The sequence below is a fragment of the Sitophilus oryzae genome, unplaced genomic scaffold (assembly GCF_002938485.1).
Source record: "Sitophilus oryzae breed Bouriz unplaced genomic scaffold, Soryzae_2.0 scaffold_813_pilon_pilon, whole genome shotgun sequence".
NCBI classification, from domain to species: Eukaryota; Metazoa; Arthropoda; class Insecta; order Coleoptera; family Curculionidae; genus Sitophilus; species Sitophilus oryzae.
Window position 1 is genome coordinate 6,119,513 of NW_022147432.1, and position 13,312 is coordinate 6,132,824.

Genomic DNA, 13,312 nt, shown 5'->3' on the forward strand with positions numbered 1-13,312 from the left:
TTTTTAATTTTTGTGAGTGAAAATTCAGTAAAATTTTTCGGACTGGGTTGTTGTCCTAGATCATATATACTTACGTGGATAAATCAACGTCATAAGTTTAGCATTAAAAATATGTCTCCAACATCACGACATGTCATTTTCAAACCTTCTTTATTGCACTTATGAAACGTTCAATAGATTGGTCTTTCTCGACTTCTTTTCTTTTTTCTTTTCTTGATTAGTCGGACCTTACTTTGTGCCATGCGCATTAAAAGTGTTACGTACTTCCAAAGACATTATGAAGATAGACCGAACATCTCATTCATAAATACTCGTTGGTAGTGTATCAAACATTCCAATGTGTCAAACAAGGACAGAAGAGACAGAGAAGTCTAAAATTTCCGACCCCGGCAACTAGGCGCATTTCGATTGTTCTAATGGCCAGTGGCGTATCGTTTTTTGGAAAGCATTTAATTAGTAAAGTAAAAGTAAATTAATTAGTAAAATTTATACACTTTTTCGTCAGATGAGTTTTGTTACTAGGTCTAATATAATAATATAATTAATATCCCACATATACCTATGTTGAAACGTTAGTAGGTGGTTTTCGAAAATCGCTCCAACGTCGATTTTCAATTTAAACTTTCAGTTACTTCTATATAAACTTTCAGTTACTTTTGAATATTCACAGGGTGACTCAGGCTTCCGAAACAGTTCTATATTAGGTTTGTGGTTGGTTACTTTTCTTTCAATTTTTTTTTCAGAATATGGAGGCATTGGTAAAGCACATTTTAGACATTTTTGTAAACATAGGTGGCCGGAACATATTTTCAAACTAAAGTTGTAGATTTGCCATTAAATTTCCATTCCAGAAATACGTAGGGTTGCCACCTGTCCTTTTTTAAAAAGGACAGTCCTTTTTTAGAATAACTTGTCCTTTTGACTTTTTTTGACTTAAAAAGTCATTTTTATTTTCGTATTTTCCCTTAGAAAGTTACCTACAGCAAACAGAAATATTCTTTTCGTCCAAATTTAGTTAGAGATGTTATAAAACTTATAAATAATTTTTTCTTGTTTAGAATAGGCAACATTATTTAGAACTTCCCGTTTAATCTGAAATGATAGTTTAGGTTTTAGTTTTACCATTTTTGATCTTAAAAAGAACTTCAAAATTAGTAATTAGTAACGATTTAGTTAGCTCGCAATCGATAGCTTCCTGTGAAGTACTGTGTAATAGTTGTTTAATTTTGTATTATTAATAACTTCCTATACCTAAAATCAATATTTAATGAGAAAATTGAAAATTGATTCATTAAAAGTATCAAACCTGTGTGCTACAGGATGGGATTTCTGTCGCATAATAATGAATTACGTTTGCTTCATCTACGTTACCGTAGATGGAGCTCAAGGCTTGGTAGGGTTTGTATAAATAAACAAAATACAAGAAGCAAAAATTATTAAGGCCTAACCCCTACATATTATATGCTTATTCTCTGCATTAAATTCATCAGACTGAAGGGAACAGCCATTCGACGACCGGTTTCGGAGATTTATCTCCAACGTCAGGCCGACTTTGCTGTAACCCTCAATCCGACAAACGAAAAGAATAAAAGCAGAAAATAGCATTTGAGTACAAAACGTACTACTATGGCGAGTGCTAGAGGGCGAGAGCAGCTAGTAGTAATACGTAAAAAGCTTTTTTGGAGGCCTGGGTCACTCTGTATATAGGTATGTATATAACTAGTAGCCTAAGAATTATTTACAGTTCGTCCCATTAAAAAAAAAAGGTAAACACACCGTACAAATAACTCTAGGAAGAGGTATTTGTACAGTGGTAAAAAATTGTATAAACAAGGCCGAAGGGGCAGATATAATAAAGCAATAAAATGTAAAAAAGGTCGGGTAACACCTTTGTTTATTTGTTGAGCAAAATTCCTTTAGAATATCGTATATAATGACCAGAAATGACACAATTTTAAGAAAAAAATGTCACTTTCTGGCTTATAATAAAATTTCAAATGCAACATTTATATTCAAATTTGTTATGATCAACAACAGTTAGGTAGTCATTGAGACGAATTATAATTCAATTACTGGCTACTACGTTCTTGTTTTAATAGATTAATTACAAAAGCAAGTCCCTTGTGGGACGCCTATGTACAATGACGAAAACAATACCCACCTGTGAAAAGACAAATTCGGGTAATTTGAGCTTATTTTTCCACACACTTGATACTGTCCTACCATACTGAATTCGCAGATTCAAAAGTACGTTAAACAAAAACAAAAACCACCGAAAAACACTGAAAGTTCACTTTCGTCTTGATTCCGACTTCAAACACACCGCAAGCTAAACGTAGTATGCTATAACGGACCAAGGACCGTCGCGAGTTGCGGTGGGACGGACGGCTCATTTCATTCTAGAAGACTAGCAGCGACGTTGCCAATAGTTCTAGACGTTTCAGCACATTAAACAGTAAACATGTCCTTTAATAGTAACGCATATATCCTCTAGTTAATAACATATTATTACGCATGCTTCTTTAAAAATAAACTATTAATTTAATTAAGAAATTGAGATTTATTGATATCCGGTAAAGGTTTTAAAGTCACCTTTTCTGCAAATCAAACTGAGTAGATAGGCGCAAATTTGAGATGTGGCAATGTCGCCTTCTCTATTTCAGTTGGTTTTTACAGTACGTAGTCAACCTCCGATTGTTTGATCGGGTTAAAATGTCTAATGTGATATCTGTTCTTACTAAATCTATGCGTACTTCCAAAATATAGGAAGTACAAATTATATATTGTTATGGAAACCGACTTTTCATTGTCTTTATATTGTCATAATCATATGTCATAATCTTATTTCCATTGTATAACTACGCTTGTTTTTTGTGTTTTTTATTTTAAAAATTGTATTAATTAGTTTTTCATCGATCGTTTTTATATAGCCGAGGATGCAAGCGTCTTCAGTGAGAAGTTAATTTTAAGTTTGTGCAATTATATTTCTATTTTTTTTTTCGTTGGACTTTCTAAATATTCGTAAAAATGACTAGAAAGTGTTCGTTATGTGGAAGTTCTAATATAAAGGTCCCCGAATTATCTTTCCATAGGCAAGTAAAGTATTCAGTCGTTCTTTTATTTATTTTAAACAACATGCATACTTTCTGGTTAGATTTCCTAAGAATATTGATATTCGTACGGAGTGGCTAAATGTATTTTTTATATAATTTAATTTTTGTGACAGTAAACATTCAATTTATTGTTCAAATATATACATTTTACAAATTAAATTTTTTAAATTATGTTCAAATTTGGCGCGTGGACCATAGATTAGGACCGACAAAGATAGATAGAGTAGAAGCACCGCGTGTACAACAAAAAAAGAAGATAAATGGAAGTCGTTGATATGTTTGCGATAGTTTCCATAGTGATTTACTTATCCACGTAAGTATATATATGATCTAGGGTTGTCGTGATTATTGCGAGACTGGTTTTGCTAACGGTTTTTTTCTTGGTTTTTGTCTTGCATTTTGTGACTAGCGTTACTAACAAAGACTAACGTTTGATCTGCAAGACCAAGACCAAAACTGACCAGTGCAAGATATCCACAAGGCCAAAACCAAGCATGCATGACCGTTGCAATCTAGCAGTTTTTTTGTCACATTTACATGATGTAAGAAATTATTATTTGTTCAGAATTATTGTTTTAATTTACTACAAATAAAATAATGCTTTCCCCACTTTTGCATACAATTTTCAAAGTTGTTCCTTTTTTTAAGTTTCATTTTCATTAAATTACTAAAAATGCTATTTCTATAAAGATTTTCTATGTAAAACGTGCTTCTAGGTCATATCAAATAAACTTTTAGTCACGTGATTAAGCTTGACCTGCACAACGTTGCTCTCTTTTACATATTTTCTTCTAATCAAAATATTTTAGGAAACAAAATACATTAATTATAAATATATAAACAGTTGTAAGAACTCTATTTTTCTATGCTACGTTTTCTTTATCTGACGTAAAATAAACAAACATTTCAAAAGCCGGAGCGCAATAGAATTTCGAACGTAAACAAAAACAAGCCCAAAATTCATGGTACCTGCACTTTTCAAAAAGGTTGCAAATAACACGCAATACAGTATCACCGTCTAAAACAGTATTAGACAGCGTCAGAGAAAGAAGTGGTACGTGCTTATTAAATTAAAATTATTAAAGTTTCTCAGGTTTAGTTAAGGTTTTGTGGTGGTTCTGAGTTCCATTGCTGTGCCGAATAAGAAGTTTGGTTCCAGTCGATATTACGGACACTAAAAACGTTAAATTTTCCTTACAGATTAGGTAGAAACATCAAATATTAGCACTTTACTACATTATATAGATGTAGATTGACCTAGTTTAAGCACAAAAAATCAAGAAAACCTCTTTGTAAGCGTAAAAATTAAGAAAATACATGTATTTACAATATTCCGAGCTAGCAACCATTGACTTTTTGATTGACAGTTGATCGACGGCCTTCGCATGCTGTTTGCGACGTTGTCAATATAATTATTTTATATAATTTTCTACTGAAGTGAGGTTATGTTAGATATTCTTTTAGGGGTTCTGTGGTTTTGAATTTTTGGTTAGCTTCTCTTTGTGGAGGGTGTTAAGCTGTGGTTTTTATATTTTAATAATTAACTGTGATTTTGCAAAAATATTATTAGATTGGTTAGGATTTGGGTTGCTTTGGTTAGCGTTTCTTTGTGGAGGGTGTTAAGCTGTGGTTTTTATATTTTAATAATTAACTGTGATTTTGCAAAAATATTAGTAGATTGGTTAGCATTTGGGTTGCTTTGGTTAGCTTTTCTTTGCGGAGGGTGTTAAGCTGTGGTTTTTAAATTTTAATAATTAACTGTGATTTTGCAAAAATATTATTAGATTGGTTAGGATTTGGGTTGCTTTGGTTAGGTTTTCTACGGTGAGGGGTGTTTAGCTGTATTTTTTTATATTTCAATACGAATCTGAGTGCTTTCAATGATTTGATTTTGAACACAGATTTTAAAATAATTCATTTGTTTTCACCGTGATGGCGCCACCGTAGGAGCCGTTCCTCCGGCGACCGGCACGTGAAAAATTGGCGTAAAATAGCGGCAACGTCGCACAGGTTAATGTCATCATATGTTTGTGCCATCTCTCAAAATTCCTCCGCAGCATCAAATAGTACCATCATTTTATTTGAATATTTTAAAATTTACTGGATAATCCGCAAATTTTTTTGGCTTAAATTACCTACTAAAACACTTGTGTCCGTAAAGTCGAACGGACCCAGAAGTTTTATTAAGGTGAGTTTATTTTATCTCACTGAGCAACTAGTCGGTTACTGTTTATTGTTTTTATTGTGATATATTATATTTCTGAATCTCACATAAATTCTAAGATATTTGATTGAATATATAGAAAAGATGATTTGCAGATGATAATATTGAAGTATTTCTTTATAGTGATTTATTTATATTTGTCTATGTGACTTTAATAGCAGATACAAATATATTTGTGCATTGATATTATCAAATTGATTTTGATTAAATTATGTTTAGCTCTATTACTTTCTGCAGTTAGCCTATATGGCGCAGTTACTCTGTGTAGCGTAGTTAATCTTCAGAAGTAGTTTGATTAGGTTAAGTTCCGTAGTCCCGTAGCGTAGTTAGCCTTGAAGAGTAGTTATCCCCGTAGCGCAGTTAGGCCTATTACCTTGTGCATTATATTTAGCCTGTGTGGCGTAGTTTGCCTGTGTGGCACTTTCTCTGTGTGAGTACAGTCTTTGTGACTAGCCTGTGTGGCATATTCTCTGTGTGAGAACAGTCTTTGTAACTAGCCTGTGTGGCATATTCTCTGTGTGTGAACAGTCTTTGTGACTAGCTTGCGTGGCATATTCTCTGTGTGAGAATATTATTATGGCACTCTAGATTAAAATTTAAAATACGATTTTTCGAGCGAAAATGTCAAAAGTTGACATATGATATGTCATTCTATTCAGAATGTCATTTTCTATCGAATAAAGTAAAAAATACCGATGGTACCATTTAAAAAGCAAAAGTAGTAATAATTTCCGGTGATACAGGAAATGACCGAAAACAATTGAATACGTCAATCTATCCTAATTTATGTCATACACTAACATACCAAATCTCGTTATTTTTTATCTGAGAAAATAAAGTTATAGGTCACTTTTAAGACGCACCCGGTATAGATCTATGTCTTTAGATAATATATTGTTATGAATATACTCCTCGAAGTTTATATGAAATATATTATTTTCAGTAAGATTTAAGTTTTATTAATTTTTTTTATCACCTTTTCATTCAAATTTTTGAAGTATTCCAATTTATTTTCTAAATTTAGTCCCGTATGATTGTTGATAAATTTTAAATTTTATTTAAGATTTAAAAATCACATTTCTTTAAAATAAAAATGATTAATATTTTTAACTTCCTTTACATATCCTAACAATCGCATATAATGCAAATACGTTGTATCTCGACATATAAACACAGAGAATTACAAAAAGAACTGTTTTAGACATAAATTTGCAGCGCGAGTAAATACAAACCAAGTATATAAAAGGACAGAAAAGAATAGAGAAAGAATAAAATCCTGTGCCATACCAGAAAAATACTGTTTATGCAATACGCTTGCCGGTGCAATAAAAATTCCGAATCTCCACTACGGACGAAAATAGACACTCCCAATTTAAAATTCCATAACTACGTATCGAAAATACGGTCAGCCCTGTTGGAAAACTGTAAGCTGCTTTGAGAGAGCTTTAAACTGAGCTCTGTTGTATTTTTCTATAGAAGAATGTACTGAATATGTAAGTATAGATCGCTAGATTTTCCTGAATGTATGAAACAAATTTTTAGAAAATAATTTCCAGTAGCTTACTTCGGGTTTTTCTTATTACCGATACTGAACCGTCCTAGAACTTTACAGCGCATGCACAGATGAAAATATTGCTGCATATTTCCTTCTCGGCAGGCGTATCACAATCCTAGAACGGTTCAGGATCGGTAATAAGAAAACCCCGAAGTACACTACGAAAAAAAACGTTTTTAAGATAATAATTGTAGGCATTACGAACTAGTGATGTAACGAATATTCGCATTCTCATTCGCATTCGCGAATATTCGTTTGATTTATGATATTCGCATTCACATTCGCATTCGCAAATATCTTTGAATATTTTGCGAATATGAACTTGAAAGAAAAATACAGAATGTGAAAACAATATTAGGTAAATTAAACAAAAAAGTATTCATTTCTTTTTTATATATATATATATATATATATATATATATATATATATATATATATATATATATATATATATATATATATATATATATATATATATATATATATATATACTTATTATATTAATTATAGAACACATTATTGTGATAAAAATTTAGATTAAAAAATAAAAACTTCTATAAGAACAAAAAACAAATCTTAAACCACTTTCAAAAAAGTAAACAAACACTTTATCCTTTATCTTAATTATTTTACGAAAAACAGTTAATAATCAAACTTTAGAAGAGGAATATTAAACTTCAGAAATAAAAGCTTCGATGCTTTTTCTCCTTCAAGTCTGTTTCGATGCGGTGTATAAATAAGGCCAGCACCACTGAACACGCGTTCGCTCGGGACACTCGTTGGTGGTGTGACTAAATAATGCTTTGCTATAGGAGAAATAAGCCCGTACTTCTGCTTGTTCACTTTCCACCAAGCTAAAGGGTCAACGTCATTTGCTACGCGTCTTTCCGCTAAGTATACTGTAAGCATTCTACGGATTAAAAGATGAACAGGATTCTGGTCATTTTGTCGTCAACGTCATCTTCTTCGCTGTCACTGGTATCGTCCATCAGTGATTCCATTGTTTCCCTAAAAGAAACACGTTTATATGTAGTGGAATTTTCAGTTTCATTCAATCTAGCACGCTTTGCATTACGCGAACTTAAAGGTGCACTTGTTTCACTGTCTCCAAGCAAATCCAAAATATGTTGTATGACACGATCTTTAATCGAGTTATTTCTAAAAAACTTGATTTTATATCTTGGATCAATGAAGGTCGCCGTGACAAACAATATTTCGTTTTCCAAAAATCCAAATTTGTGACTGAGCTCCTCTCTCAATACATTTATTGTTTCACCAATGTGTTCATCGGTAGAATCAAAATCATCAAGAATTTTTTGCAAAGTGGCAATTAAGGGGATCACTGATGATACAGAAACTTTGGCCGAACTTAATTCTTTAGTTATATCTTCAAAAGGTTTGAGTAAACCAACAAGTTTTTTTATGATCATCCACTCTTCGGAAGTCAGTTGAGGAATTTTATTGTTTGTTGTGGATGCGTAAAGACAAACTGCCTCTTGAACTTCCAAAATACGCTGCAACATATAAAAGGTGCTATTCCATCTAGTAACACACTCATGTATAATCTTGAGAGGTGTTTGATTAAATATTTTCTGTAATTTACTAAGCTCGTCTTGAGCAGAATTCGAATGATGAAAATGTGTTGCGATCTTTTTACATTTCGTTATAGTAGTTATGAAAGTTTCTTGAGCTTTCATCCCTTCTTTCAACACGTTTTGAATCTTGTGTGAAGCGCAGTCAATGTGTTCAACATTTAATAAGGAAACACCTTTTTTCATGTTTGCTCCTGCATCCCGAACTACACATTTTACTTTTTCTTTAGGTATTTCCCAGGTCGATAAAATACCTTCAAGTTTTTCCATAATATTTTCTCCTGTATGGCGGCCGTCATTAAACACTTCTGCTTTTAAAACTATCATTTTCCTTTCGAATTCTTCTGTAATTCCATGACAGGTTAAACTCAGTAACGAAACCCCAGAGCAAGAATCAGACCAGATGTCGCTTGTAAATGAAATTTTTTCAAAGGACTTCAGCAACTCGAGTATTTTCTGGCTGACTTTGCCATATAATTTATCGCAGATAAACGTAGTATAATACTGACGAGACTTTAAATTATAGGATGGACACAGGTGCTTCATAAGTCTTTCGAATCCAAGAGATTCCACGAAGCTAAATGGCAAGTCAGCCAGCGCAATCATTTCACTTATCGAATTATCAACTTCCAAAGACCTCACGGATTTGTCATCCACTGTTTCTTTTTTTCGATACAGTCTTGTATCGAAATTTGTTTCTGCTTCTCACATTTAGTTCTTTCATGGGACGATGATGCCAGTGAAAGAATTTTAAATGCATCCCGTTTTTTTTTCTTCGCGTTTCCAATTCAGAAAACTCGGTTTTATGCATCGAATTTAAATGATTTCGCATAGCCGTGGTAGTTCTTCCTTTTCGTGAATAATCATTATTACACAACTTACATTTAGCTTGTTCATCTTCGCAAATCGTAAAATAAGTCCATATTTCACTAGAAGTTGATTTACTCATGTTAAAAAATACCTAATCTAATAAGTCTAATAACAGTCTAACCTCACAATTCACAAACTCGTCTGAGCCGGTAGCAAAAACAAAACAAAATTCCAATCATTGGAAAACCCCGTTCTATCAACAACGCATTCGCATTCGCATTCGCGAATTCTTAAAATTTGGCATTCGTTACATCACTATTACGACCATAATAAATCGCATTTATTAATTCATCACGTGAAAAAAAAATGAAGTTAATTAATAATTATTTTTTATACAAGACGATAAAATGGTATTTTATCGTCGACCGAAAATAAATTTCGAAAATTCACAAGCGATGAAATCGTGAGGGAATTAACTTCGTGAGACGATAATGCAAGTTTATCGTCCATCGTGTATAAAACAATATTTTTTTCCATAGCGAGTTACGTTTTAAAAATATTCAGAAATTATTATTTCAAGGAATTTATTACGAGTAGAAAAAATATTGTTCTGGGTTGGCGTTGGTTTCTATGTAATTTGACAAATAAATAAAGCTGTCTCTTTAGTTGTCAGTTTCCAGACAATATTTTTTAATTCTCTTTCGTGTCGATTGCTGATTGAATTGGAGCCACAAATGGCTCAAAACGAAATAAGTAAATTACCAACAGACAAGAACGGTAAACTAATAGGATTGCTCATCCTCATAAGACGTACGTTAGCCTCTTCCCGCGCTTCAGCTGACAGTTGTGACGTCATTGTAGCCCTTGTCAAAGCCTTCGTGGCCTTGTCATGATAGTGTGCATTATTAGTTGCCTATGGTAAACTTATAAAAATAACAGCTGAGAAATTTTGACTTAATTATTTTGTCAATTTTAAATGTGAAAAAGGTGTCTTTAAAGTTTTTAGAGCTATAGAGTGTATAAATACGTTCATTTTGTGTTGTGGATTGTGACAAAGTGCATACTAAGTGCCCACGATTTTGTTTATTAATTATTTTAAAGCAAAATATGGAAGTACTCTAAAAAGAATGCTTGCAAAAGGTGATGCTGGGAACTGCTGTTCTTAAAAATGCATTATCCGAGTATTTAATACGATTTATACAGTTAATTTTCTATACTACATACATATAAGGTGTTTAAATAAATAAACTAAATAATGAACGTTTTGCATTCGGTAACCAATAATGCACGTGTGTGTATTATTGGTTGCCGGATAAGGACTAATAACCATGACAATGGCTACAATGACGTCACAAAGCGAGTAGTTTTCGCATGCACCTGGCGGACACTTTTGGCTGAATGAGCAGTCCTATTAGGTTAACTGTTCTTGACCAACAGATATTCAGGCTGAGGCGACAAACGCCATATCCAAACTACTTCCATTTAAATCCCGAAAACTTATGAAAAGGAATACAAAAATTTTCAAAAATGAAAGCAATTAAAAAACGTGCGAGAAGAAATACAGTGTTTAACCTATCCTCGATGTTAAAGTATCATTTAATCTACCCTTGCGGTTAAAGTACTATTTTATCTACTATTTTTGATAGATATAAGGCAATTTTAACAGTTGCTATGGAAAAAAAAAAGGTTTTATTCAACTGTGCTGCACATAATATAATTAACTTTACTACTAAGACCGCCGAAATCACTAAACCTAAATATACTTTACCTATTACTTCACACAAAAGCAAGATACAGGAACTCAAGTGGTCACAATCTGACTTCTGTGGAAGTTAACTTCGAAATAATATCTTCATTTTCGATGGAAAATGTTTAATTACACTTGCAGCGTCGCCAAGGAATTATCGTTGAATCGTTCGCTTAAAATAATTTGGTAAAGCCACTGGAGGAAGTAATACAATAGAAAAACAAACAATAAAACAAAGTGGAATTTTTTAGGTGATGTGTTACGTTCAGTTTATAAGATTTTCAAGATAATTAATAGGATGAAAACAATAATTGGTGATTGCTTCAAGTAAAATCGGTAAGAGAAATTTAAACGAGAATTCATATACGTAGTAAATACATAAAGCATATCGACTTTCCTTTAATGTATCACAAAATAGACAATAGCTAAGCATATACACAGTTACAAAAAGAACTGTTTAGATTTAAATTTGTAGCTCGGGTAAGTACAAGCAAACTATAAGTATAAAAGGATAGAATAAGAAAGGAATAAAACTCTGTTCAATTTCACACATAACATAATTAGCTTTACTACTAAGACCACCGAAATAACTAAACCTAGATATAATCTACCTATTACTTCACACAAAGGCAAGATTCAGAAACTCAAATTTCTCATTTAGCAAAATCGTAAAGAAGTGGTCTTAAAATCTAACTTCCGCAGAACTAACTTCGAAATAATATCTCTATTCTCCATGGAAAATGTTTAATTATACTATGTAGCAATGGAATTGTCGTTGAATTGTTAAGACATCGTAAAATTATTTGTAAAAGCCAGTGGAGAATATAACATATTAGAGAAAAAAAACAATAAAACAAAGGGGAATTTTTTAGGTGGTGTGCTACGTTCAGAGTATATAAGATTTTCAAGATAACAATAGGATGAAAACAATAATTGATGATTGTTTTAAGTAAAATCGGCAAAAGAAATTTAAACGAGAATGCATATACATACGTCGCAAATAACTAAGCGTATCGACTTTCCTTTAATGTATCACAAAATAGACAATAGCTAAGCATATAAGCACTTACAGTTACAAAAAGAACTGTTTAGATTTAAATTTGTAGCTCAGGTAAGTACAAGCAGACTATAAGTATAAAAGGATAGAATAAGAAAAATATAAAACTCTGTTCCATTCCAGTAAAATACTGTTTATGCAATACGCTTGCCGGTACAATAGTTCCAATCTCCACTGCGGACGAAAATAGACACTCCCAATTTAACATTCCATAACTACGTATCGAAAATACGGTCAGCGCTGCTGGAAAACTGTAAGCTGCTTAGTGAGATAGCTTTAAACTAAGCTCTGATATATATTTATATAGAAGAATGTACTGAATATGCAAGTAGAGATCGCTAGATTTTCCTGAATCTAAAAATCAAATTTTTATAAAAATAATTTACAATACCTTACTTCAGTTTTCCTATTACCGATTCTGAACCGTCTAAAACTTTACAGCGCATGCACAGATGAAAAAGTACTGCATATTTACTTCTGTACAGGCGTATCACAGTCCTAGGATGATTCAGAATCGGTAATAAAGAAAACCCGAAGTAAGCTATTAATTATTGTGAGCGTCACGAATATAATAAGTCACATTTGTTAATTCATCACTTGAAAATAAAATAATATGAAGTGAAGTGAATTAAAAAGTTTTTATTCAACTGTGTTGCACATAACATAATTAGCTTTACTACTAAGACCACCGAAATAACTAAACCTAGATATAATCTACCTATTACTTCACACAAAGGCAAGATTCAGAAACTCAAATTTCTCATTTAGCAAAATCGGCGTAAAGAAGTGGTCTTAAAATCTAGCTTCCGCAGAACTAACTTCGAAATATCTCTATTCTCCATGGAAATGTTTAATTGTAGCAATGGAATTATCGTTAAATTGTTAAGACATCGTAAATTACGAGGCATGTTTTTAAAGTAGTTCCGCGCATGCGCGCTAGTTTACTACATCTCTTGTCTATGCAGACGCCAGTACAGTCTGATTCTTCATTGTATACGTTGTTTTATTGAGTGTTTAAGATGCCTCTCCGACAATCGTGAGCCCCGCCGATTGTGAAGTACGAGCTGTCGCTGATTCTTAGTGCTAAAGGCGTAAAACCGATCGATATTCATCGTGAGATCTGTGAAGTTTACGGACAAAACATTATGAGTGATGGAATGGTAAGGAAATGGGTGAGAACATTTAAAGATGGCAGCACAAATGTGCATGATGAA

General features: G+C 32.6%; 1 protein-coding gene across 1 annotated transcript; it reads right to left on the reverse strand.

Moving 5' to 3' along the window:
* Positions 1 to 7,809: 7,809 nt before the first annotated feature.
* LOC115889435 (zinc finger BED domain-containing protein 4-like) lies at positions 7,810 to 9,090 on the reverse strand. Its single transcript, XM_030909423.1, has one exon. The coding sequence runs from the start codon at positions 9,088 to 9,090 to the stop codon at positions 7,810 to 7,812; it is 1,281 nt and encodes a 426-aa protein (XP_030765283.1).
* Between the last annotated feature and the right edge of the window lie 4,222 nt (positions 9,091 to 13,312).